Below are 27,727 nucleotides of genomic sequence, written 5' to 3'. Positions count from 1 at the left end.
CTGTTCCTGTCCCATCACAGTAGGTGTGACCTGCAGTGAAACCGCATCAAGCCTCTCAGGGGTGTGAATGTGTCTGATGTGCAATGAGTAACCTAGAGACAGTACACACCCCACTTCCTCTTAACAGAGCTGACCGTATTGGTCCCAGAAGGTTCATTAAGAAGAGTCAAATATTCACCTTGACTAAACATTGCCAAGTTTATGTAAGCAGTTAGTGTTGTAGGCTGTCCTTTCTTTAGGTGAGACTTGTTTTGTTTCGGTCTAAATGGTCTCTTTTTTCACAATCCTAAACATTTTTTCTGATGTTAATGAACCTTAAACAAACCTGTAAGATGTTGTCTACTGCGAATAATATTAAACACCGAAACCAATGTCTGTTACATATTGGTCTTGTTTCAGAATATTCTGATTGTCCCAGCCCTTAAAGATGCCATTCTGACCAGTTTCTGTGTCTAAGTCATGCTGGTTTTGTATCGCTGGGTGGGCAGATGAACAAGATCTCAATTCAGACAGATTAGAGTCGGTGTGACATCACTTCCAGTCATTGTTCTCTGCAGCTTGGTCTCTATCTGTACATGATATACATCAGAAGTCAACACACAATGGTATGCAAGAAGCACACTTTCTATTCCACCCATAACACTGAGTTACACACATACTCAGGAACACGCCTAGGTTTGGTTGGCCAGGCCTCCCTGACTGGCTGGGCAGGTCTGTGCCAACGCCCGTACCTGCTCGCTGGAGAAGACAGCTGTCACTGAAAACAGTGTGTGCATGCGTCAGTGTGTGTTCACTGAGCCAAGATCTCACAGTTCTTTTTCTAACACAGCTTGGTGCATCTGTGACCCAAGCTATTACTCACAGCTAAACTCACTCTGACCAGGTAAGTCACTTGTGCTTTTAATAAAATGTCACAAAGTAGTGATAGTATTTGGGATTGACATCTACTCACTATATACACACACACACACACATATATATATATATCTATATATATATAGATATATATATATATTCACTGTATTGTTGGCTTTTGATTCATGCCGTAACTCGTTATTATGTCATGTGCTTATAATGTATCGTGATTGTGTTTTTGTTGTATTGTTTTATAAAAAGCACTTCGGTTAACTTGAAAATACTTTCTTTTCTTTATTCTGTATGAACACTCATGATTGATTTCATCTGTACTGGTTGCAGAGTTATTACAGTTTTATTTAGTTTTATTAATATAAGCTTTTACTTTCAGCTTCTTTGTTAATTTTAGCTTAAGTTTTTGCAATTTTGGTATATGCTTTTGCCATTTAATAATTTATTGGTTTATTTTTATTTTGTTATTGAAGATTAATGAATTTCAATTTTAGTTTTAGTTTATTATTATCATTTCACTGCTATAAACTTAATTCAGTTTATTTTTGAGGAAACATTTAAATTGTCCTTGAGTTAAGTTTTTTCAATAATTTATAGGTCAGTATTTGATTTGATTTCAATGAACAGTTTTAATTTGATTAAACTTCAATAACCTTGACTGGTTGGTATAGACTGTTGCTCTGGTGAAAGTGCATTTGACTTCATACAATTATTTGGCTTTGTCATTGTTTCCTCTTCACAAACTGTGTTTACACTTGATATCACGTTGTGTCACCATGGAGCAAAGCTCAATGCTCATGTTGGAATAACTTTGGGGAAAGTTTTGGCTCAATGTGCTCTGTTGAGTTTCTGATGCTTTGTTTAACAAGCCCGGGGTCATTTTTGAGTAGCGTAAGCTTTGTTTCTTCATCCTGTACACTTAAGATATTGAGCAGTTTGTTGAGCGTTTTAAGAATTGTCTCATCTGATACTTACAACAGATACAATCTAGGATGTTAACCAACAAAATAATAATGATGGCTTACTAACTTGATTTTTAACCACGCATTGTGATCGGATCTCAATGTAATGTAAATGCAACCCAGCCAGTTTATCTACATTTACCGGTACAACTTCACAGAAAACCCCGCCCGCTATAATTATTCTCTCGTTTGTCAGAAGCCTGTCAGACTGCGGAGCAGATGACAAATACAGCGGAAACTTTACTCTTTTGCTCCCTAACGTTGCATTTTCCCGCAATGGATACTTTTTTACAGTGTATCATTATTTGCAACCTACAGAGGATGTATGTCAAACCACACGATATGTTTTAGTTGACCACTTCAGCTGTATCATCACATAGGCTATTGGTGAAGGCCATGAACGGTTCTACTCGACGCACACAAAGCGCATAATTTCTTTATTTTCATCCCACAGACACGAAAAGCAACACTATGCCACCTTGTTTATAACATACGTGTGTGTTGTGTAGGCTATTTACTGTATAGGGTGTTATTAACTCTCAGTTTTCCCGCGAGGGATGCCGTACTGCTGCCGCTTGTGTCTCTCACCGTCGCCGGAAGCGGCAGCCGCACCGCTTAAACCGGCCCAGCTAACAATCTTTGGTTTTTGCTTCTAACGTTAGTTTTTGGTCCTCCGGGAAAGTTTTCCTTCCCATAACATTACAGGAACCATGAAACAAACGTTTTATTTCCGTTAGGATAACCCAAAACAAACCTTTGAAAGGAACGTTAGCGGAACGTCCCCAGAACGTTAGCCTAAAATAGTTTTCTCTGGTCCGTTTGACCTCACCACACGTCAGTGATGAGTACATCCATGCTTTGTTTTTATCCATCGCTTATCTTATCTCATTAAAATAAGTAAAATACATAATCCAAAACTATATGGAGAATTAATAATTGTAATAAATTATTTTTCTAATAAAACCACACTGTGTGTACATCAGCATCAGACATTATATTTAGATATTGAAATAAAATAACCAATGACTTCAACACAATATACATTATAGCGGCTATTAATTGACAGGAGTATAATCATTTAATTATTTTCATGTATTTTCATTTATTGTAGCCTAGGTTATTCTCAGCTATGGATTTTTGATTTATAATATTCATCTGGTAATAACACGTTTTAGTGTATTTTGTCATTTATTTTATTCCTATTGCACATGGCAGTTGGTTAAGCTTAGGTTAACTTATTGACCCTGTCATTAAATTAAAAATTCTGATAAAATTATGGAACACAACAGATTGACCCAAAACCGTACAGCAAGTATACAGTCCGATATGGCAGTTCTATGACAACTTGGCCTAGTCTCCCTAACCTGTGATTTTAAGAAAATATGCAGGGGCTCCAGATTTAAATGGTCTTTTTTCATTACTTTTGCTAACACTTTACACAAGGGATGTGCTTAATCTATGTTATTGTTAGTTAATAGACACACAACTATTGCTTGCTTGTTTGTGAGACTTCATTATGCATAAACTAATGTGAACACTGAATAGTTATAACTTTTGATAAACAATAAGAATAAATTCTGCAGAAGTAATGGTCATCGCTAGCTCATGATAACTAGTGTTAATGTATTTTTTTCTCATTTCCTTTATCCAGGTTATTTTTTTAAGCAAGTGCTGCAAACAATGTCCGGTGGTGAGTTTTGAATCTGTCTTTTTGTAGTGAATCTTATATAAATCTATCTGACTCACTCTTTCACAAGTCAGTAATACATTATGGCATTCCACTCTTACTTAAACGAGAGTTAAGCGAGAGCACACTGTTTTGCTGCATGTCATGCATTGCTTAAAACACCCAACTTTCATCTTCATGCTTTAGTTTCGTCATTTTTCACAGTGTCCCTTTCACTCACTGTTGTTGAATTGCAATATTGAACATATCTTTGTATATTTTTGTCTGGTATGTTCTTGTGTGTAGAGGGGAACAGACAGTCTGTTTTAAGGACCACAACGGTCCGCACTGCTCTGAAAGGAGATAACAGCTGGATACAGAGACAGCAGGAGAAACTTGAGCAAGAAGAGAATGAGAAACCATGGTAGGCAAGAAATTAGTCAGTGTGAGTGAGACAGAAAGGGACAGTAGAAAATAAAAAGAGACTCACACAGATGATGAGTCCAAAGTTAAGCTACACTCTAGTAACACAGGTTTGAAACATTTTCTTCTCCTGGCAGGATTGCTGAGGTTCGAGCAAACCGCACAAATAGCGTGTTGGAAGATACAAGTCCTGTTTCTACACCCCCAACTAAAGATCCTCTGCCCACAGACAACACAGAGAAGTATTAACTCCCTGCTTGGGTTATATTACTTGAACATTTGTTATTTGGCAGCCACTTTTACTCAACTTTTATTTATATGGAGCTTATTTATATAGCAATTTTCATTGTTACAAAGCAGCTATACATGAAAACATGTTACATTAAATACCATACAAGCACTGACACACACACTTACACACACCAAAACATACATACAGTGCATCCACACGCACACGCACACACACACACAAAAACTCCAGTGGAGAAAAAAACTCAGATACTGTGGAGCTAAACTGTGGAGGGCCCTATAGGTAGTCAGTAAGATTTTAAAGTAAATACGTTGACAAGGACTCTATCTGCGGTTACCACTAATTCTGATAAAAAGTCACCGAATTCATTTTATAAAGTCTGTATGGTGCCCTGGTGGCCTAGATACAGTAGCCAGATAAAATGTTTATTTAAAATTTTAGGTGATTTATCATTTACATTTGGTGACGTTATACAAAGCACCATCTCCTCAAAAGAGTTGTATTTAAATTTAGACTTTTGAGTAATGCTAAAAGTATAATTAGAAAATGCACCAATACCTCCCCCTTTACCTTTATGACGAGCCACATGTTTATAACAGTAATTTTGGGGAACTAACAGATGTAATTTAGTCATCTGGTTTTATCCAGACAGAGCAAATCTATTTATGATATGTGATCATATTATAAACAAAAATTGCCTTATTTTTTGAGAGACCTCATATTTAGCAAACTGAGTCATTTCAGATGTTTATCTGGATTATATTCATTTATTATTTGATTTACATAAATTAAATTACCTGTCAATGATTTACATACTTTTGGGACAGACACAGTCTCTATGTTATGGTGTTTTGTAGATGAGATAGCTATATGCTGTGGATTTTGTGTTTCTGTGATAGACAGCAATCAATTAAGCCATTCTGTCTGCTCCCTGACCAGTGCCCTAGTGAGTCAAGTTTTAGCGTTAAGACTATGCGCCATAGTTCTAGGCAGCAGCCCCAGTCCAAGAGGGATGGAGACCGTCTCTTTTCAACAGGTCAGGTCTGCCCCAAAATCGACATAATTTTGCAGGCACCACCAAGACAATCAGCAGTTTAATGAAGACAATCTACTATAAATCTCATCACCACTATAAGCAGGGAGGGGACCAGAGAATACTTTAGTGTCCACAAAATCACGTGTCTTAAACCCATGAGTAAGATACCTGTATATTTTGCAGACGGGAGGGAACAGGGTTTATACAGGATAGCTCTGTAGGTCAAACTGTTTAAACTTTGATAGTTTACAAATTACAAATAATTAAAATGTTAAATTTTTTATTTCACAGCGCAAAAGCATCTTCTGGATACTTGATCAGGTACATTCTCAGACTATCAGTGACAAACAAAGGCACAGCACCTTTCTCCTAGTTTACCATACAATAAATACTTTTCTTTTGCAGAGGGGTTTTCACAAAGACGGAAGCCAAGCCAACATCAACTTCATCAGCCAATGGATATGCGTAAGCAAAACTGAATGCACTTAATGTTGCTTCTGACTATAGAAACATCAGAAAATAAACACTGCCATGTGTGGCAGTTTCCTGGACAAGGATTAGGTCTGGACTGGGCTTTAGTTAAGTTTAGTTTACCATCCATCCATCCATCCATTTTCTACCGCTTATTCGGGGCCGGGTCGCGGGGGCAGCAGTCTAAGCAGAGATGCCCAGACATCCCTCACCCTAGACACTTCCTCTAGCTCTTCCGGGGGGACACCGAGGCGTTCCCAGGCCAGCCGGGAGACATAGTCCCACCAGCATGTCCTAGGTCTTCCCCGGGGTCTCCTCCCGGTCGGACGGGCCCTGAACACCTTCCGGGGAAGGCGTCCAGTAGGCATCCGTAACAGATGCCCAAGCCACCTCAGCTGACCCCTCTCGATGTGGAGGAGCAGCGGCTCTACTCCGAGCTCCTCCCGGGTGACCGAGCTTCTCACCCTATCTCTAAGGGATCGCCCACCCACCCTGCGGAGGAAGCTCATTTCAGCCGCCTGTATCCGGGATCTTGTCCTTTCGGTCATGACCCAAAGCTCATGACCATAGGTGAGAGTAGGAACGTAGATTGACCTTCGCCTTGTGGCTCAGCTCTTTCTTCACCACGACGGACCGGTACATCGACCGCATTACTGCAGAAGCTGCACCGATCCGTCTGTCAATCTCCCGTTCCATCCTTCCCTCACTCGTGAACAAGACCCCGAGATACTTAAACTCCTCCACTTGAGGAAGGAACTCTCCACCAACCTGAAGTGGACAAGCCACCCTTTTCCGACTGAGGACCATGGCCTCGGATTTGGAGGTACTGATTTTCATGCCAGCCGCTTCACACTCTGCTGTAAACGGTCCCAGTGCATGCTGAAGGTCCTGGTTTGAAGGGGCCAACACGACAACGTCATCCGCAAATAGCAGAGACGAGATCGTGTGGTCCCCAAACCTGACACCCTCCGGCCCCTGGCTGCGCCTAGAAATTCTGTCCATAAAAATTACGAACAGAACCGGTGACAAAGGGCAGCCCTGCCGGAGTCCGACATGCACTGGGAACAAGTCCGACTTACTGCCGGCAATACAAATCAAGCTCCTGCTTCGGTCGTACAGGGACCTGACAGCCCTTAGTAAAGGACCACATACCCCATACTCCCGAAGCACCCTCCACAGGATGCCACGAGGGACACAGTCGAATGCCTTCTCCAAATCCACAAAACACATGTGGATTGGTTGAGCAAACTCCCATGAACCCTCCAGCACCCTGTAGAGGGTGTAGAGCTGGTCCAGCGTTCCACGGCCTGGACGAAAACCACACTGTTCCTCCTGAATCCGAGGTTCTACTATCGGCCGTATTCTCCTCTCCAGTACCCTGGCATAGACTTTCCCGGGAAGGCTGAGAAGTGTGATCCCCCTATAGTTGGAACACACCCTCCGGTCCCCCTTCTTAAAAAGAGGGACCACCACCCCGGTCTGCCATCCCAGAGGCACTGTCCCCGACCGCCACGCGATGCTGCAGAGGCGTGTCAGCCAAGACAGCCCCACAACATCCAGAGACTTGAGGTACTCAGGGCGAATCTCATCCACCCCTGGTGCCTTGCCACCGAGGAGTTTCTTGACAACTTCAGTGACTTCGGGTTGGGTGATTGACGAGTCCACCTCTGAGCCCTCAGCCTCTGCTTCCTCAATGGAGGACGTGACGGTGGGATTGAGGAGATCCTCGAAGTACTCCTTCCACCGTCCGACGACATCCCCAGTTGAGGTCAACAGCCTCCCACCTCCACTGTAAACAGCGTTGGTAGGGCACTGTTTCCCTCTCCTGAGGCGCCGGACGGTTTGCCAGAATCTCTTCGAGGCCAGTTGATAGTCCTTCTCCATGGCCTCACCAAACTCCTCCCAGGCCCGAGTTTTTGCCTCCACAACTACCCGGGCAGCCGTCCGCTTGGCCTGCCGGTACCCGTCAGCTGCCTCAGGAGTCCCACAAGCCAACCAGGCCCGATAGGACTCCTTCTTCAGCTTGACGGTTTCCCTTACTTCATGTGTCCACCACCGGGTTCGGGGATTCCCGCCTCGACAGGCACCGGAGACCTTACGGCCACAGCTCCGAGCGGCCGCTTCGACAATGGAGGTGGAGAACATGGTCCACTCGGACTCAATGTCTCCAGCCTCCCTCGGGATCTGGTTGAAGCTCTACCGGAGGTGGGAGTTAAAGATCTCTCTGACAGGAGACTCGGCCAGGCGTTCCCAGCAGACCCTTACAGTACATTTGGGTCTGCCGAGTCTGTCCAGCTTCCTCTCTCGCCATCGGATCCAACTCACCACCAGGTGGTGATCAGTTGACAGCTCCGCCCCTCTCTTAACCCGAGTGTCCAAAACATACGGTCGCAGGTCAGATGAAACGACTACAAAGTCGATCATCGACCTGCGGCCTAGGGTGTCCTGGTGCCATGTGTACTGATGGACACCCTTATGCTTGAACATGGTGTTCGTTATAGACAAACTGTGACTAGCACAGAAGTCCAATAACTGAACACCGCTCGGGTTCAGATCAGGGGGGCCGTTCCTCCCAATCACGCCCCTCCAGGTGTCACTGTCGTTGCCCACATGGGCGTTGAAGTCCCCCAGTAGGACGACGGAGTCCCCAGTCGGAGCACTTTCCAGCACCCCTCCCAGGGACTCCAAGAAGGTCGGGTACTCTGCACTGCCGTTCGGCCCGTAGGCACAAACAACAGTGAGAGACCTAACCCCGACCCGTAGGCGCAGGGAAACGACCCTCTCGTTCACCGGGGTAAACTCCAACACATGGCGGGAGAGCTGGGGGGCTATAAGCAAACCCACACCAGCCCGCCGCCTTTCACCATGGGCAACTCCAGAGTGGTGAAGTGTCCATCCTCTCTCGAGGAGTGTGGTTTCAGAGCCCAAGCCATGCGTAGAGGTGATCCCGACTATCTCTAGTCGGAACCTCTCAACTTCACGCACCATCTCAGGCTCCTTCCCCGCCAGCGAGGTGACGTTCCACGTCCCTAGAGCTAGCTTCCGTATCCAGGGATCGGGCTGTCGAGGCACTCTCCTCCGACTGCCGCCCGATCCACTCTGCACCGACCCCCTATGGTCCCTCCCGCACGTGGTGAGCCCACGGGAAGGCGGACCTACGTCGCTCCTTCGGGCTGAGCCCGGCCGGACCCCGTGGGGAAAGGCCCGGCCACCAGGCGCTCGCATACGAGCACCGACCCTGGGCCTGGCTCCAGGGTGGTGCCCCGGTTGCGCCATTCCGGGCGACGTCACGGTCCTTGGTATTTTTAACATCATATGGGATTTTTGAACCACTCTTAGTCTGACCCGTCGCCTAAGACCTGTTTGCCTTGGGAGACCCTACCAGGGGCATATAGCCCCCGACAACATAGCTCCTAGGGTCACTCGGGTACTCAAACCCCTCCACCACGGTAAGGTGGCGGTTCAAGGAAGGGTTTCCTTAGTTTACATTTCAGTAATTTTTCAAACATGCCTTACAAACAAACAAACACGCTGGTGTCCTTCTTGAGACAAAACAATATCACTAATGTATTTTAAGATATAACTGTGCAAGTTGTTCTAAAAATTGATTTTAGTCAAGCACTAGGCTTAAACCCTGTCCGGTAAACCACCCCATGGGGTGGATCTAGGTAAAGTGTTTGTCTTGGATTAGGTTGTATTGCTAGAAAAAAAGATTTGCAAAATGAATTTGAATAATATGTTATCTCACCCTCTCTCACTTCTTAGCGGGGTAAAAAGCTTCTCCAAAACCTCTTCTGATGGTTACAAGAAAATGTAAGTGAGCCAGACCAAAAACACTTACAAATGCACTGAAAGCATTTGACTCAGTTTAGCACATCTTTAGATTTTCATTTTCTTTAAATGTGTATCCGCAGAGCTCCTCACACAATTCGAGTCAACAATGAGACGCCTGTGCAGTCTGAGCCCGCTCTGAATAAAGAGGAGATGGAAAAGAGGTTTGAGATACTGATGACAGATTTAACTAGGGTGCTGTAAGAGTTAAAAGTCCTTTTCATAAAATGACCTTCTCTTTGTGTGTGTGTTTGTTTGTGTGTGTTCGCATGTGCAGGACAGAGGCAGCCAGCAGTGTCCTAAAAGCTTCAGCGGCCAGCCAGCGTTCCTATGTACTGTCGGCTGCAAAGAAATATGAGTAAGTGTAATGGTACAGTTATTGCTCAAAGTGAAAATGTGAAAGCAGGAAGCATACCAAAGTAGTATTATTTGTTGTATCCGTTTGTTTGTAGACATACGGTACATATAGTAAAAACATCATTTTAATGGTACCATGATAATTCCATGTTTTTTGTAACCAAACCATGGCTTTGGTTTTTGGAGATGATGTCAAAAAAGATTGATGTAGGCATATCCCACCTTATATTCATGCTTTGCTTTTTCAGCTCATCAGAAAACCCCAACAACTGTACCCAGACGAGTACTTCTTTTGTTGCTAAAAGGTACCCCAAACATTTCACCAAATCAAATCAAATGTTTTGACCCTCATCTCCATTCCTGAATTCTTGTGCATATGTGGTTTGTAGAGTTGTCTTAAGTGATGATGAGGATATACCCACAACAGAGCCTGCTCCGTCTGCCTCTAAGCAAAGGTAAACGACACACACCACTTGTCAAATACACGCCTACAACTGCAATGTTTGAATTTTTGTTTAACAGTATCTTTATTTTGTATTTTCTGTATTTACAGTGTTAAACCAATTCCAGAAGCACCCCCTGCCCCATTGGTGAAGGATGTAAAGCCAGTACCACCTGAAGTTAAATCTGTACCTAAACCTACATCACTTGCAACTGAAGCTAAAGCAGCGGTTGAAACTAAAACAGAAGCAACTGCAACCAAACCAACAGCCGAACTTAAATCAGTGGCTGAAACGAAACCCACAACACAAATGACACCAGCAACTGAATCTAAACCTACATCAGAAACTAAACAAGTTGCTGAAACTAAATCCACAAAACCAGCAGTTGAACCCAAAACTAAATCTACAACACAAACTACAGTAACTACAACGGTAACTGAATCTAAATCCACAGCTGAACCTAAACCAGCAGCTGAGACTAAAGTTACAATACAGACTAACACAGAAACTGAACCCAAATCCAAGGCAGAAATTAAACAAGTTGCTGAAAGTAAATCTAAAACACAAACTACAACAGCAACTGAATTCAAATCCACATTTAAAGCTGAAAATACACCTACATCTCAGAAGAAAGTAGCATCTGAACCCACCCCAGAGAAAAGGTATGTTATTATATAAATGAAATGTACATACATCATTTCTGTTTCAGAATATTAAATACCTTGACAAAGAGTGAGTTTTATAGACTGAATATGGACATTCATCGTCTGTCCTGTTATTTCTTCATTGTGATTTTGTTCTCCTGTTTCAGCGTTGAAAGTCTGACGGCACTTTCAGACACCCTGATATCCTTCAACACAGAGCCTGCCAGGTACAAGATGATCTGATTCGTTCATGTTATAAAGACTGCATATTAATATTAGTGTCATTCATGTGGATAGAGCACAGAGTGTTTTGATTTTCTTGCTCTTCGTTAGCAGTCATTTGTCGGGTCATTCTCATGAAACCATTGGCAGTAATGATTCCAAATATAAAACACAATTCAGTAACACAGAAAATGAACATAATAAAGATAAGCCGGTAACACGTTACAATAAGATTGTATTTGTTAACATAAGCAAATGCATAAACTTACATGAACTATCAATGGCCCTCATTCATGGAACACATTTTTGTGTAAACATTCGTAAAGTCGTTCCGACCTTTACGGGTTCATGAACATGTTTGTATTTTCAAAATGTAAAGTTGGTATGAAATAAATGTACACATCCTCACGTGTAAATGGTGCGTGAAATATAACTGTATTCTTTTGGACTAACTGATGACATTGCATATTTATGCACTATGTATCAGAATGATATTTCTTTTTTTGCCCCTCTTTCTTTCTTTTTTTTACTCGTTAAAGGGATACTCCTCTCCGTAATTCATGACAGTTTTGAATTTTAATATTTCAGTGGCATATCCCTTTAGCTTTGGGTAAATGCACTCTATTGACCAACCATCATACTTGTACAACACAACAATGGATGAGTTAATATTGCGGAAAATTTTTATATTCATTAATAGTCTTCAAAATAAGAAACTCTCAACCTATCACTGCTGTGAATATTCCAAATCATAGCAACCTGAAAAACTATAAAGCACAAACAGCTGGCAGATTTCAGAAGAACACCAGACATGATTTCAGCTGGCTAAAAACCCTTTGGTGGACACACATAAATTCATACACTTATTGTTAGGCGGACAGCCTATTACTATATTATGCACTTGTGCAATATAACGTGCCAAACCTGAGAATGAGTCCAGAAGATTCCACAGCCTTCCTAGATACGTTATTTGCATAGCTGTAATTTATAGGCAGGGATTATGCCTATTATGAATAAGTCCTTAGCGCCCTATTTACGAATGATTGGAAGTCATTAACATACACACATTTTACTATCACCTCTGTATTTGTACAACCGCAGGAGAGTTTTCGGGAAGGTCTATTTTACGCGCAAATCACTCATATATTCTTTAAAACATCATGTTTGACTAAGATTATGTGAAAGTCACCCACTCACTCACTGTTACTCATTTTGATGTATTATACATATTCTCATGTGAAATCCAACTTTGTCTCACTTGAACTCACAGACAACACATGAGAATGTACATTACAGAGAATGTTCCTGTGTTTGCTCACACTGTCACAGTGTATGATTTAATACACATTTTCTGCATTCCTGTCTGTGTGCCAGAATGGATCCTAAACAAAACCTGGAAAAGAGAAATGATGTGAAGAATGATGATCTTCTGGATCTCTCTGGGAGGTCTGTATGACACATTAACTCATTACTTTAACTTAAACTGTTGTGTTTCACTCTTAACTCATAACTTATCATGATAATGATTTATTATGTCAAGTCAATTGAGAAGCTGCTTCGTAACAGTCCACAAGATCGCACGAATGCTCTATTTGTGCTTTTTTTTAGCTCATTGTAATTGCTGTTTTTGTTCATCCTGCAGTAAACCTGAAATAGATCTGCTCAGTCAAGACTTGCTTACAGGTGACAGGTGAGAAAGGCTGTATATGCAAATGTAATTCATAATGAAAACTATTCGTAAAATCCCCCACAAAAAATGCTACAACAATTGTATTATTCCAGGTAGGAATATGTGTAATTTAATATGTTTAGTCAACATTTGTTGTGTGAATTTGACATCGATTTATTTTAACAGTCTGTAATGTAAATTTATTTTCGTTTATACCATGATCTACCTGAATACTCGATTCTGACTGGCTGGAATCATTTAATGCACAGGTAGTTCCAATAAGTTTGATCACGATTGCCAGTGCTCAATAAAACAGTTCCGAAAATGTTCTTAATGTTGCCCAGGATTGAGACTAAAAATGGCTCTGGACACCTTTGCAGGTTAGGTTGATTGGGGATTCCAAATTGTCCCATCGACTTGTGCATAGAACAGACTTTTGTATACAAACAGACTAGTTCTTGCCATTAATACAGCTGTAGAAGCTCTAACGGCGTAAAGAATGAAACAATAAATAAATATTCGGCATCTTTACTTTAAATTGTGTCCTGAGCACATGCCGCACCCTACTGCTCAGCTCTGTTCATTCGCATTCCCACATTCAAAAGCAGCAATCCAGGAAAATATTCGTTATGATATAATGTATTCAAATATTGATGTCGGAAATTCTGTGAGGCTGGTGACTGTAGTGAATACTTTTGAGTTAGTACATGTTTTGCTTAAATATGCAATATGAGTAAACAGTGCTCATAAACAGCTGTTTAAGCTGTAGCCCGCTTGAAAGTGCTTAGACCCAAAAAAGGCATTCCTTAAGTCAGCTTGAACAACTGAATAGTACCTACAAGTTGCTTTTGTAAAAGCGCTAACTAAATATATATCCAAATTGTCTTCCAGCATAAAATGTATGCATTCAACCTTAAGTTTAACACATGTCATTTACTTTAAAGTGTTAACATCATTCAGAAATGTCCTTTAAATCACCATATGAAACTGGAAAAAGCTTTCATGACACAAAATTATTTGTGTTAGTATTGTATAGTGATTTGAGTGTATTATTGATTTCTCTTTCAGTTATCTGCCAGACACAAAGCAGACACAGATGAGTCTGGACCTGCTTGCTGATGATGTTATCCCCTTCAATACTAGCGCTACCAGGTTATTTATTTGTTTTTAACATTTACAATTTTTTTAAGAATACATGCGCATAAGATCAAGATTTTGTACCTAAATAAACAAAAGACACACAACACAAACTGAAGCTTTAAAGCATCATAACTAATGGTTTAATATTTTTCTCTTATTCTCAGAATCAGCACTGACTACACTTATAGCAGGACAACCGTAAAACAGACAACGCATTTAGAGAGGTACTGCACAATGGCTTTCTTTTTTTAATTGGTCACGTTAACAATCTTTTTTCGTATTCTTTTAGCCTCTTAGCTTTTTCTTTTTCTGATGCTCAAACATTTTCCAACCTCTCTACATTTGCGTGCAAGGGTGCATTTTAATGACTGTAGTATTCACTACTACAGTCACAATACCATAAACATACAACCACAGAACAAATAAAGAGACCATTCCAAATGTTTGTTTAATCAGCATTTCTAGATGTATTGTGGCCATTCTAGTCCATTGTCTGTTGAAATTTAGTATATGCTGAAATATGCAAATTGAATGTTTATTAATTAAAGTTAAATGCATAATTAAGTGTAAAACGACTATGAAGTTTAAAACACAAGAAGCAATGTCTGCAGCAGTCTCCAAGTGAGGCAACAGTTGCAAGAAACCAAAACTCCACTGGTTTATATGTGTGGAGATGAAACATGAGACTCAACTGGGTGCACCAGTTCTCCTCTGGCATATAAACATAACACTGGTGCATCTACAGAGTGGATAAATACCGCTTGTAAGCTGTGAGGTTCTACAAAAGCAAGCAGCTGGGCAGAGAAGTGGACAGATAAATTGTGGAAAAAAAAACATTTAGGAGCGAAACAGCATTTTTTTGCGTCCTTAAAGGTCCGGTTGAACGTGCAGTTTTTGCCAATCTCCTATTATTCTTGAGTACCTATAGAGCAGTATTGCATGATTCATATTTTCGAAGAATATTTAGTTTTCGCGCCATCTATCTTTCAAACGATCTACAAATCCAGCATTATATCCACCGTTTATATAACATCCATCACTGAAATGCTGTGGCCAAAAAAACATCTCTCATTACCTCAAGAGTAATGAGGTCCACAGTGCAGTCAATCTTGATGCAACGCAGCCAATCTTGATGGTAAGCGGGTCTTCCTATCGCTCGTCAGTTGACGCGTGGGCGAGCTATTTCTCTCCCTTTGCCGTGGGCATTCTTTTACAGGAGAATTGCCCAATAAGGGACTAAAAAAAGTTGATACGCAAAGTTTTTCATCCTCTGGGAACTCATGCGTAGTAAATGTTTAGGTTAAATTCACTTCGCTTTGGAAAAAAGTGCAGGAAGGGAATGTCATACTATTCCCTCTGTGTAAAATTAGAGTTCTGTATCAGAGTCACATTACAATTCAACTTGTACAAAAGTTTGTGTTTCTGAGCTCACTGTGAACTGTTTTGTTTTTCAGTTCTGATGATCCATTTGATCCAATTCCAATAGGGAGTCTTCCCACAAAGAGGTAACGATTTCATCTTAAAGTAGACGGTTTTCAATGTTTAACAATCAGCCTAAGCCAACACCACTATCACACACTTTCTCTCTTTTTATAGTCCTGAGTGGTATTCTGATCCAAAGTCAGACTCGACCAACAGGTAACTTTGCAATAAATGAATTAAATAATATGTCTCTATTTGCTTCTTGAAAAAGATAATCGTGGTATAGTCTGTGAAAAGATAACGTTTTTTTTACCTTCAGCTCCACAGTTACAGTCAAACACTACAAGAGTCCCATAAACAAGGATCCCAAGTGAGTTGAATTCTCACTATTGTTTTTATTAATTTCATAATGTTGTCTGTTATATAATGCATTGGATTACATCTGAATCTTTTTTTCATTGATAGCATGTCCACAGATGTTTTGGTTTCTCTGGCCGAGGACGTTATTCCAATGAGTACTAAGAGGTATTTTATCAAGAAACGATCTGCAGGATCCACTCTAAAAAGCTAAAGTTTTTACATTAAGATCATTTTTACACCCGGAGAGTAAAAACAACACCACTTTACCAGCAACTTCAGAGGGGAAGAAGCATGACACATAAAGATTTGTTGTTCGAATCCGTCTTTCGCTTTACATTTTTACAGAAGAAATATTAGATTAAAGGTGTTTAACAATAAAGTGTATGGTAAGGTTAGGGGTAGTATTAGGGGAGGTGTTTATTTCATCATTTTAATAAATATAATAATTAACACTCTATTATTATTGTATAATGTTTAATGAACAACAATACTTTGATACCTTGCTTTGTTGAAATGGAATGGAGTTAAATTTATACGGAATCTGGATGAGCCAGGTGAAATGGAAGTCAAGGCATTGAAATCAAGGCTGTAGCTAAATTTGCGCTAAATAAAAGTGGGTGGGTCCACCATTATTGGTCTCAAAAATTGGGTGGACAATTATTCCGACACCCATGATCATACTGCATACTGGGTTGCCGTCTTGGAGGAGGTATCAGCAAAACAGTTTGAGTCGCACCCAACCCTAAAACTCCTCCCGACCTCACACTACACCTTATAGATGTTCAGACAACTCTCCAGAGGAAAGGCTAGCCTTTACATCACAGAACAATTGAAGAATTTTAAAAGCAACATCTGCTTTATTTACAGGAGGAATTGGACTGTGAACATGGAGAGGTAAGTGCTGATTTCATTGTGTAAACTTCATGACAGATCATTAATATTTACCTGCCAACTGCTTCATGCCAACCCCACTATTGTATGAATTAAAAAATCCGTTTTTTTCTCATTGTACTGCATATTCATTTAGTCAATAACAACAACGATAATAACCAATGTGAGATCACTCCAGTTGTTTTTTAATTTTTCACAGAAATCTCAACATCCACCAAACCATTATGAATCAAATTTTGCAAATATTTTCTTATAGATTTATCACTAAATTATTTGTTTATATAATTTAATACAATTTGTGTAATGTGTTTCGGATGTAATTGTCACCTTAAAAAATAATGTCCTTAAAAGGACAAATTGAAAATATAATCTAAATGAATACCAATGAATTGCTGGGTTAATCTTTGTTGAAGCATCCAGGCTAGCTGAAATATCTGTAAAACAAGTATAAAACATGCAAAGGTTCATAGGCTAAACCTGCTTCACATCTGCATTCAGAAATAAGAAATGGAGCACTGAGCCATAAGGGCAGGGTTTCTAGGACAACAGCAAAAGTATAGCCCTGCATTATGTCTTGGGTTACCTATTGTTATTTCTATAAAAGGCCACGTAAAGACAAACATTTACCCAAAGACAACCTTTCCCAAGAATACTTGCATGTGTCGCATTAAACAAAAATGTTAATGTAAAAAGGAGCCTTCTGTGGTGTATGTGTGTTTAATGCAAAGTGACTGTTTGTGTTGTAGCTCAACCAGCACTAAAATCGTGGACACTGATGACCAAAAAGAGTTACCAGAATCTGAATCCAAGAAGTTTGTTTGAAATTATTCAATATAACTTTTTTGTTGTAACCTGGAGGTGTTGTTCTTTTAATGTATTCTCTGTTTTTCCTTTGTTTTAGGGGCTTTGTCTACGTTAAAGAATATGTAAACAATTCACATCTTGATGGCAGGTAAGGAGCAGGCACTTTTTTCTCACAACAATTGTTTGTTTTGATACTGGGCTGAGATGATTTTAACAGTTACACATTTTTTGCTGTGTGTGTGTAAACAATATCCCTAAAATCAAAAACTGAAATACGTTAAAATTGCATTTCTTCGTAGCCCAGCAAGTGGCTTTTCGGCTGGAGTATGATGTCAGAAATGGAAAGCGTTTGTAATGTTGTAACTGCACATTTACGTGGTTGATTGTTTAGTTGCATTTTACTCACCATCCGTTTGAGAACCGCTGAATGCTGGTTTTGCATAAAATATATAAAATACCAGCAGCAGTGAAGATATGCTTTGCAGTGGATCTGTGGACCAAGGCGATGTCTTATAGCATTAAAACGAGTTTTGTATGTCTTCCCTGTCGTAGCAGCTCTGATTATGTGTCCTCATCAACCTCCAGCTACAATTACAGCAGCCCCAGTCACTACTCCAGGTAACCTCTTTATATAGTCACATTGAACCACAGGTGTATTCATCATGTTATGTCACAATTATGACATCACGTCATCATGTCATATCTATTAAGCGTTCAAACATCACTTTAAACTTCTTAAGTTGGATTTGATTCGCATGTACACATTTCTTTTCCACCACTGTAAATATCAGTGGCTCCCAATCTTGTTCCTGGGGACTCAAGCACTGCACATTACTTTTTGGTTTAATTTTGGATTTCATGGCTAAAGAGCGGGGGCCTCATGTATAAATGTTGTGCACACATTTAGATGTGGTACGCACACATATCAGGTTCCACACACATATCAGGATTGATAATGACATTAGCGTAATGTGCACATCCTGTGGATGTAAGTCTTACATTACTGCAATAGGATATAACGTTAACCAAGAACACTGTAATTTCCTTTTTAAGCAATGAGGAAAGTGGCTTTTTAGCTTGTCATATGAGCTTTGTCCAATGGCCTCATTTTGTCTCTTTAGCCATAAAGAAACTTCTTGCACATACTGTGGAGAACTGGTGGGAAATGACACGATCACCATTGAGCACCTGAACATATCATGTCACCCGTCCTGCTTTAAGGTACAGAATGATCCCTGCTCAGACAATGCATTTTGTATGGTAATATGCTTGTTTGCTTGATGTTACTTGACCACACGAAATGACATATGACAATATGCTTTAAAGAGGATGCATATTGAATGACTTTCTTTTACCCCCTCTTAAGTGCGGTATCTGCAGTAAACCGATGGGAGATCTACTCTACAACATGTTTCTTCACCGTGGGACTGTTCACTGTGAGAGCTGCTATTCCAATGTGCTTTAAGTCTGACAATTAATTCCAGGACAAATGGATATAATTCACTGTTATGTAAAGCTCCTTCCTTGTAATAAGAATTACACTTAAAACGATTTGTGCATGTTAATACATATTGCTGAATGAAGCTTTAATGTCGGATGCTTTAAATGTGTGCTAGTATAGCCATAGAAGATCTTTTTTTTGCATTCATTAATGCATACTTTGACTTTTAGTCAAATGTTCAATTTCTGTTTTCAGTGACTCTGAATGGCTGGTCAATTATGATGCAAATATATTCTATATTGCTAAATGTGATAAATTTCTGTATAACAGCAGTGTAAAAATAAACGGTTTTATCCACCTTTATTGTATTGCAGTAGAAAATATAAATATAGCATATTAAAAATACTGAGGTATACAAATCTTTATAAATGAACTTCATATAAAAGATATAAAGGATCATTTTCAACAAACAATCTCAGCAACACCAAAAGGACATAATTATAGTACTATAACACTATTGTGAATAAAAAATCATTAACTTTATCATGTTTGCAGTGATATTAATCTGTGAGTTTTTCTGTGACAAGCAGCAAACATGCCTAAGTGACTGTAAAATGTTGCCTTTGGTCTGAATGCATATAAGAAAATGCAGAGTGTGATGAACAAAATCTGATTTCAAGAGAAGAAGATGCATTCTTAAATTGCACACCCAGTTATAGTTCAGCTGAGATCAAAATATTTTGGCAACAGTGGTCTTTACCATCCGCTCCTTTGGGCAGATGGTAAAGCATCATTCTTCATGTCTGTAAATTCATTGGCCTCTAGCTCTCCGCACAGCGATGTTCTGCATGTGTTGCCATAGTAATGACGGGTCTGACACGTTATGTCTGATAAGTGACTCCAAACCGCCTGCTTGATCCAGACTCTGCCAGTAGTCCTGTGGCCACATCAGGTGCCAGCTGAGAAGAAAGACAAACTTTTAATCTACACAGCTTGTTTTACCATTATATCGGTCAAGACTGGATAGGCAGGTGAATTTGTCAAATAAACAGGCGTGTAACCCGGCCTCCTCATGATAATAACAAAACGTGCAGCATTTTAAGGGGGATACATGCTTTTACTATTCATGTTGATGATGAAATGGAAGCACACATTTCACTGAAATGTGGCTTTTCCTTTCCTTTGCATTCAGGAGAATTTCATGTTAGAGACTGTAATGAAAGGTTATGTAACACTTTTTAAATAGCACGCTTTGATGAATCATGCACAAGAAAACAAGTCTAAGGGTAACATTATTATTCCACATTGTAATGCGACAATTAGTCAGCTACATTTGTGTACATATAAAGTTTTACATATTGCTGCTGTGTTTTTACCTATCATTGGCATCAATGCTTTCCACAGATCCGTATCCAGGACTTGGCAGTGGACATCCCATGTGTGAGCTGTCGGCCATCTTTGGTTGAGGGAGCATGTTCTTTTCTGGATTCTTCTTGTGTGCTTTTACAGCGGCCAGACGCTCATTCTCTCGATCACACACAAAACACTCATAGCCGTTCAGGTAGTTGGGTTTACTCATGTCATTAACACCCCACTCTCTAGTCTCCAACACATTCAACAGGTGCAGGTTAGTGATCTTTGCAGGCGATTTATACTCCAAATAACGCAAGTACTCAGTGTCGTCTTGGTCTAGAGCCTTTATGTGCTCCGCCATATCTCGTGGAGAGGGGAAATTATCGATGAGGATGGCAGAATGATTGTTTGGCAGCCAGTCGGCCACTGAAGCCGAGCCCCTGTATATTGGCACACAACCCTGGTGCATGGGCCGCCAGAGCTTCTCGGTCATGTAGTCTGGACACAGGCCGTTCTCTAAGGCCAGGTGGAACTTATAGCGGGAAACGAAGCTCATGAAGCGCCCGTCTTCACCAGTAGCTGTGCTGGTGTCCTCCAGATCCTCTGGTAAATGTCTGTTGTTAAGGCACTTCCCATATGAGTCGATCTGAAGATGACACAAAAACGACAAAATTATATTTTGTCAAGATCATACATAGATTGTAAACATACAAAGTGTAAATAGTGTTTGGTTGCTTAATTGTTCTAAAATGGTTGCTAGGGCATTGGTACAAGGTTGTTATGCCATTATGCTTTTTCAGCAATAGTGGGTCAAAAACCTTATGAAATGCCCTCACAACTCGCACCCATTGTTACCAGAAAACCCCAAACACCTCTTAAATACACAGCAATATTTTCTGAAGATGTTTTCAGGTTAAGACAACTCCTTCCATTCATTTTAGTCTGGGACTAGGCTTAAGTGCTCCCTGGAAAAAACTTTTGGTCCGCGATAAAAACTCCTTTAATCAGAGCCAAAATAAGGCATTTCGAGTTTGTGATAGGACATCCTATCTGCATTTTACGCTACAGAAATGTCCCAGAATGGTTTGCTTTCGAACATTCTTCCAAATATCAGTCTCTGTGTTCATCAGAACAAAGAAAATAATACAGATGTCTTACTCTGATTGCATATTTGGAACACTAGGTACCTCTATGTATTTCATGAGCTCCTGAACATAGCGGTCCCTGTCAGAAGGCACATCACAGTGGGACTGCATGTAGAGCACAGGAGCCAGACCAGCGTGTCTCCAGCGGTTCTTCTCCTGCAACGACACGGCAGACGGTGTCAGGAGATAATCTAGCGAGGGCAGCCACTGCAGGGTTAGTGGATAGTCGGACTCCCTCCTGAATGTGGCCGTGTAGTTAAAGAGCCTTATGCCAACGCTGTGAGAGAGGAGATAGTTATTCATGGGTGACTCTTCGTGAAATAACGCCCATGTTTGGTGCGGCATACGTGGCAGCGGAGCTTCGTATGCCCTAAAGTCCGTGCCGTAGAAGATAATGGACAACGTGCGACGGTACAGTTGAACTTTACGATTGCGTGTGACCAGACAAGAGAAGCGGGCACAGTCCACGCGCTCCGTGTCTCCTGGGAAGTGGGGAAACAGATTGGAGCTCCACCACAAAAGGATGGGCAACTCTTTATTAGGCCGATGGTCATTGTTTCCAGGGCCACGGTAGGTGCTCACAGTGCCAAACTCCACATCAGTAAGAGCGCTCTGAGGCTGGAAAACATCCAATGTGTCCACTGCCCCCCGGCCCCAGCATGATACTGGGGTCACTACAACAAGCCAAAAGCAGAGCATCATTGTCGACCTGGGAACAATCAGAGAAAGAATGTAAAATTTTATTCATTCTTTTGTCCATCCTTAAACTGTAGCCATAGAATTGTATTGGCTCATTCTAGGTCATTAACTGTACAGTACACTAAATAAACGGCTGTGAGATACATTTCAGCATTTTTTGCTAATTATAGTCTCAGAACTGCTTAACGTTCTGTTTAAAAATTATCAAAACAAAACAGCATATCTGTGCATTATAGCATCATCAAACCTAAGTATCTTCGTCGGTACAGCTAGCTCCCGACTTCCCCAGAAATGCTGTCTAGGTAGGCGCATTCACAGCCTACACAGACGTTTATTTTTCACATAACGTGATCTGACCGTATAATTTCTTACCTTAGTTAAACGAAACGCATGTTAAGATGTTTTGTGTTCTCTGCCGACCCTCAAGAGCCCTGTGAGTGGGACGTGATGTGCATTTTCGGATTTGAGGAATATCGCAAGGAATAGCTGGACACTACTGCCACCTTGTGTTGTGGATGAACATAACATTACATTACATTACAAACATTTTAAACCTTCAATATCTTTTATTCCCTTTATCTGAACTTCAAATAGCACATATAAACAACTGATGTAAAATAACAAATGAAACGCATGAAATTAAGAATTACTGCAACTCAAAATTATGCAATAGCATAACTTACCCGTTTGAAAAAAATAAGCAGATAGCATGATAGTGTATGTTTAATGTTGAATAAATCTTGAGACTAACCAATTTAAAATTGCAACTATCTTTTCTATCTGAGTAGTTTTATTATAGTATGGGGTTATATTGTTTTTTGTGTCAGTTTCATTACAATTAATATAGAATAGACAGTCAGATAGACCTGTACATATACATGTTAAATAAGCATAATAAAATAAAGGGAGAATGAAATTAGCTGTCTTAGCTGACTATTTACACGTTTTACGGCGTTAGCGCTTTTTGTCTGTCAGAACAGGGTTGCAGATTTGCACATAGACGCGCAAGCGCAAGGAGCGCGTGAAACCTCAGCAGCAAGCAGCTCACTGTTCGCGGTACAATATGAGGTAATACAGTGATTTTTTTTGCATGTTTAAACTCTAAAGTGTTTTTCAGTTTTCACCGGTATCAACGTTCCAATGTCCTTTGGCTCATTTTCAATTACGGTCCTAGTTTTTTTAATAATACATAAATACCTGCGCTAGGCATAGATGGAGTTAACGAAGATCGAAAATGCTTTAACGTTTAATGACATGAGTAGAAACATAAATGTCAGATTTGTTTTAATCAGAGTGTAAGTGAGGTTTGATTCATAACATACAGGACAATGAAGACGTTAGCTTGAGCACTAGTGTGCTAAAAACACTGCTGTCATGCACACGTGCGCATGCGCATTCAATGATCAGCTGTTTCCTGTTATGTGTCATTATTTTTTATTGAAAGAAAAACAACGTTTGTTGACTGAATGCACGAGATATTTAAGTTTTGGGTTTCTGTGGTCTAGTTTTGTCAGTAATGTGTAATAGCAATAACTAGGGACAAATATATTTTGCAGTTATTATGTCGTCAAACATCTCAAATCCATATAAAATGGCATCTGCTCTTCATTATTCTTCCCTAATATTACTTTTTATGTAGGACTAGGAATGCATATTTAGTAAAAGTCTGTTGTGATATTTCTACTTGCTTGTGTGCATCAAAACGTGACGTTTACATCAGACCTTTAGGGCCGGTTTCACAGACAAGGCTTAAGACTAGTGTCCCAGACTAAAATAATGTTTGAGCTGTCTTAACTGAAAATATCTTGGCCTGACGTATCCTAAAATATATCGGTGCCATTGTTTTGTCTCAACATGCACACCAGTAATGTTTTTTTCTGATTAAAATACACTAATTTAACTAAGCCATAGTCCCCAAGAACAGCACATTTTCCTACAGGCTAAAGTTAAAAAGAAAATCATGAAACGGTCTTATGTTTAACCAATCTGTTTGCTCTCTCAAAGTGTGTCTTCCTGGCCAAGGTCTCAGGTTCAGACACTATAGCAGCTGACCCACAGCAGATAAGCCACCACTGAATAACACTGTGAAGAATGGCTAAAACCTGTGTATTCTAATCAGATCATTTGGTATAACATTACCTGTTCCTGATTGAACCTAAGAGGAAACCTTTATTGTGTGTTTTCCCTCTGGACAAAACATGCTTGTATCTGTGTGTGTGTTATTTAGGTTGCAGTGAACACGTGCAATATTGGAGGCCGTTATGAGTGGGAAGAGCCTGTTGCTGAAGGTCATTCTGCTGGGGGATGGTGGTGTGGGTAAAAGCTCTCTCATGAACCGCTATGTCACCGACCGCTTCGACTCACAGTCGTTCCACACCATTGGCGTGGAGTTCCTCAACCGCGACCTTGAAATAGACAGCAAGCTGGTCACCCTCCAGATTTGGGACACGGCAGGCCAGGAGCGCTTCAAGAGCCTGCGCACGCCCTTCTACCGTGGGGCGGACTGCTGTCTGCTAACGTTTGCCGTGGACGACCTGCAGAGCTTCCAGAACCTAGGCTGCTGGAAGAAGGAGTTCATGTATTATTCTGACGTACGAGACCCTGAACGGTTTCCCTTTGTGGTGCTCGGAAATAAAGTGGACAAGGAGGACCGTGAAGTCGGGGAGGATGAGGCCAGGGCGTGGTGTGAGGAAAACGGCTGCTGTCCATATTTTGAGACTAGCGCAAAAGACGACACCAACGTGGGGGCTGCCTTTGAGTCGGCGGTTCGGGAAGTTCTGGCTGGTGAGGACCTGATAGACCACACCATGTTAAGTAGTACCATTGATCTCCATGGAAACCGTAAAGTGGCTCGCTCTTCCTGCTGTTGAGGCGCCTTGGAATTGGACCTCTGCATTTTGGTTTTATATTCAAAGACTGAAACTCTCTCATGCTTTACGTGTTTGATGGCTTGAAGTGTAGGTACAGGCACAACTTTAGCCAGACGTGTCTCTTGGCTACACGTGTAACAGATAGTCCTATGTAATGCGTATGTAAGAGTAAAGTTATGTTATAAACACTTAATCCCTCTTCCATCTGGTACAAACAACATACTTGTCTCCAGCCAAAGGCGTGAATGTTTGTAATGTGGCTCTTCTTTAACAGTGTTCTATAACTGTAAACTTCAGCAGATTCAAAGTCGTCCTCTGATCGCTGGAATTGGACAAGATTTCTGGGAGACATGCATGTCTTGTTCTTAAACAACACAAAGCCCTTGGCTTGGAGAAGTAAGCTGTTGTGATTACAATGAGAATGCATCATGATCTGCTAAATGCTGAATTTTTATAAGTATGTGTAGTGTAACGGCATGAACCCATTAACGTTGTTATTCATTTTTTACACATTTGTGAATGCACACCAGTCTGTTACTTTGGGGACAATTCCACCTGTCAGTCATATGACCTCTTGGGTGGTCCTTGGCCATTCAAAGCGGCAATGGTTCTTTCTTCAGAACGAAGGTCTTGGTACGTGTGACTGTCCTCTACATAACATTCTGCTATTTTGTGTTGAGCGTTGTGTTATGGCATACCATTTGTCCCCTTTTCCAACATGCACCATACATACTTTGCTACCAATTAAAGGGATAGTTCCATGAATTTTTTTTAATTATTTGATCATTTACTCACCCTCATGTGATTCCAAACCCATATCTCTTTGTTTCTTCTGCAAAATACAGAAGATATTTTAAGGTACGTTGGTAACCCAACAACTTTGTCCCTCTAATGACTTCCATTGGATACAAAACTGACATTTTGCTAAATATCTTTTTTTGGCATACAAGTTTTGGGGGTAAATAAATGACACATATTATGTCAGGACTGGGTACGTTTTATCACTGTACAAGGCTAATTAGTGTTATTTTGTTCACAGTACAGAATTGGATATTTGGGGGAAATGTGTTTAACTGTCATGAAAATAATGATGCAATGTATAAATCTACTAAATAAGACTTGGTCTTTTCCTGTTTATATAATAATTATAAAAAAATATGACTGTGAGATTTACCCTGTTATCTGATATGTAAAAAAACTCAACATTGCCAGTCATCTCTAACAAACAGTCTGAGGTACAGTCATTGTAGTTTCTTCTGTCATTTTGTTGAATTCATTAATTTATTTTATCCTTTAGTTGTTACATTTATAACAGTGTTGGTGTCTTTTTTTGTGTGTGTTGTTTAGGCATATTTCATGTTTCAATTGTCAGGTTGTGTTGTGTATATTTAACCAATTGTACATCGAATCACATGATGAGAATACGTGGTGAGCAATGAAAAAGGAAGTTCTGTCTCTCTTGCATGGGATGGTCATGTGTGTGCTAAAAACATAAATGCACAGTTCCTCTTTTGAAATGATGTACGAAGTTTTCTGAGTTCGTGGAGATCTAAATTTGATGTTGGAGACTTGGGAAGTTAACAGTTGATGTGAATTGAAGGAATACATGTGGAATATTCTAGCTGATCAATTATAATGTACTTTATTAATTTTTGGCCCAATGCTGAAAGGAAACCAAAGCACACGGTACTATGACCCTAAAAGGGCACTTGTAATTTACTTTGTGCATTAATAAGTACTTCTCCTTATTTCTTTTTTACTATGTTTTTTTTAATTCTAGTGTCCCTGAACATGAATGTGGTCTAATTTATTTTCGAAATGAAGCAGAACATTTCCTTTTAAGTCGCTTTGGATAAAAGCAACTGCTAAAGGCCTACATGTAAATGTAGAACATTTAAACTTATATAAATTGAGGGGCCTCATTTATAAAATGCGTAGATATACCGACCTAAATTTGATTTAACAATCATTTCCCAAAGTACAAACGTGTTATTCATAGAACGAACATACTCAACTTTCAGTTGACAGATATGCTTACATGCAACCCTCTGACATCATACATATTTTGTTGTTTTCATATGATTTATGTGTCATGTTTGACAAGAAACTGATTTTTTTTATTGATGCCTACTTACGTACATACTGTATCTGCTGCAAAAACGAAGTCTTAAATGTGTATTGCTACACTGTGAAATGGAAACCATGGTCTGGTTTTATAGTAAGGAAATCTCTATTGCGTGGTGAAAGATTCTCATCTCTATCTGTATCAAATCACTGGAAATGCAAGTGATATGACGTGACTTGTTTCAGTGTTACAAAAGTAAAAAATCTAGTTCTGCAATAAATCAGTCTCACTGCTTTGTCGGGGTTATAATTTACAGCAAAAAAAGTTAAATAAAAGTTATAAATCCTATACTGTATGTCGAATAAAAACAATTAGGTCAAGTCTGAAACTGTTATTCATTTCAATGGGGAAACTTCAATAAACATACTGATTGTCTCTTTTAGCCGATTGGATTTATATAAAGTCAGTACACCAGTGTTAAGTGCTGTATGCTTTGAACTTGGGCATTCATTTGTAAACACTGTATTTGCTAAAATGCATTGTCTGTTTCTTTTTCAGCAAGGGTTGCGCTTTTTTTGAAAATAACTAGGCAGCTGCACATCATGTAGGTCAAGCAATAAGGTCAAGACTGCTTTTATTTTCCAATTTAGTTTGCAAGAATGCAATGCGATGAATAAACGAACTCTAACAGCCATT

The 27,727-nt window shown here is 40.1% G+C and overlaps 3 protein-coding genes across 4 annotated transcripts; 2 read left to right on the top strand and 1 right to left on the bottom strand.

Moving 5' to 3' along the window:
- Window positions 1-636: 636 nt before the first annotated feature.
- znf185 (zinc finger protein 185 with LIM domain) lies at window positions 637-19,441 on the top strand. The gene is made up of 27 exons (XM_079479505.1): window positions 637-883; window positions 3,481-3,519; window positions 3,802-3,919; window positions 4,056-4,160; window positions 5,496-5,525; window positions 5,610-5,669; window positions 9,441-9,488; window positions 9,590-9,670; window positions 9,784-9,864; window positions 10,112-10,168; window positions 10,253-10,318; window positions 10,417-10,968; window positions 11,118-11,177; window positions 12,547-12,618; window positions 12,815-12,862; window positions 13,910-13,993; window positions 14,146-14,205; window positions 15,436-15,486; window positions 15,578-15,619; window positions 15,723-15,773; window positions 15,869-15,928; window positions 16,631-16,657; window positions 17,401-17,466; window positions 17,556-17,606; window positions 18,011-18,076; window positions 18,580-18,679; window positions 18,825-19,441. Exons 2-27 carry the CDS (start codon window positions 3,510-3,512, stop codon window positions 18,921-18,923), a joined length of 2,145 nt encoding a protein of 714 aa, XP_079335631.1. The 5' UTR covers window positions 637-883; window positions 3,481-3,509; the 3' UTR covers window positions 18,924-19,441.
- pofut4 (protein O-fucosyltransferase 4) lies at window positions 19,235-23,455 on the bottom strand. Of its 2 annotated transcripts, none has more exons than XM_079479507.1 (4): window positions 22,469-23,455; window positions 21,440-22,106; window positions 20,276-20,898; window positions 19,235-19,858 (listed from the first exon to the last, which is right to left on the bottom strand). In XM_079479507.1, exons 2-4 carry the CDS (start codon window positions 22,097-22,099, stop codon window positions 19,711-19,713), a joined length of 1,431 nt encoding a protein of 476 aa, XP_079335633.1. In that variant the 5' UTR covers window positions 22,100-22,106; window positions 22,469-23,455; the 3' UTR covers window positions 19,235-19,710. The 2 variants fall into 2 exon arrangements, with proteins under 2 accessions (XP_079335633.1, XP_079335632.1); XM_079479506.1 differs by having other exon boundaries at window positions 22,344-22,520.
- Window positions 23,083-27,727, top strand: rab9b (RAB9B, member RAS oncogene family). The gene is made up of 2 exons (XM_079479508.1): window positions 23,083-23,164; window positions 24,324-27,727. Exon 2 carries the CDS (start codon window positions 24,358-24,360, stop codon window positions 24,964-24,966), a length of 609 nt encoding a protein of 202 aa, XP_079335634.1. The 5' UTR covers window positions 23,083-23,164; window positions 24,324-24,357; the 3' UTR covers window positions 24,967-27,727.

The sequence above is a fragment of the Barbatula barbatula genome (genome assembly GCF_947034865.1).
Source record: "Barbatula barbatula genome assembly, chromosome: 18".
Lineage (NCBI taxonomy): Eukaryota > Metazoa > Chordata > Actinopteri > Cypriniformes > Nemacheilidae > Barbatula > Barbatula barbatula.
Note: the sequence above shows the minus strand (reverse complement) of the source record. Positions and strands in the feature narration are given on the sequence as shown.

What these genes read in the sequence shown, in the direction of transcription:
- pofut4 (XM_079479506.1), bottom strand. Translation starts at nt 22,408, where the DNA reads ATGCGCCTACCTAGACAGCATTTCTGGGGAAGTCGGGAGCTAGCTGTA. An exon ending in GTACCGACGAAGATACTTAG is followed by an intron (nt 22,107 to 22,343) that starts GTTTGATGATGC and finishes GATTGTTCCCAG; the next exon opens with GTCGACAATGATGCTCTGCT. An exon ending in AGCTCATGAAATACATAGAG is followed by an intron (nt 20,899 to 21,439) that starts GTACCTAGTGTT and finishes TGTCATCTTCAG; the next exon opens with ATCGACTCATATGGGAAGTG.
- rab9b (XM_079479508.1), top strand. Translation starts at nt 24,358, where the DNA reads ATGAGTGGGAAGAGCCTGTTGCTGAAGGTCATTCTGCTGGGGGATGGT.
- znf185 (XM_079479505.1), top strand. An exon ending in GAAGAGAATGAGAAACCATG is followed by an intron (nt 3,920 to 4,055) that starts GTAGGCAAGAAA and finishes TTCTCCTGGCAG; the next exon opens with GATTGCTGAGGTTCGAGCAA. An exon ending in GAACCCACCCCAGAGAAAAG is followed by an intron (nt 10,969 to 11,117) that starts GTATGTTATTAT and finishes CTCCTGTTTCAG; the next exon opens with CGTTGAAAGTCTGACGGCAC.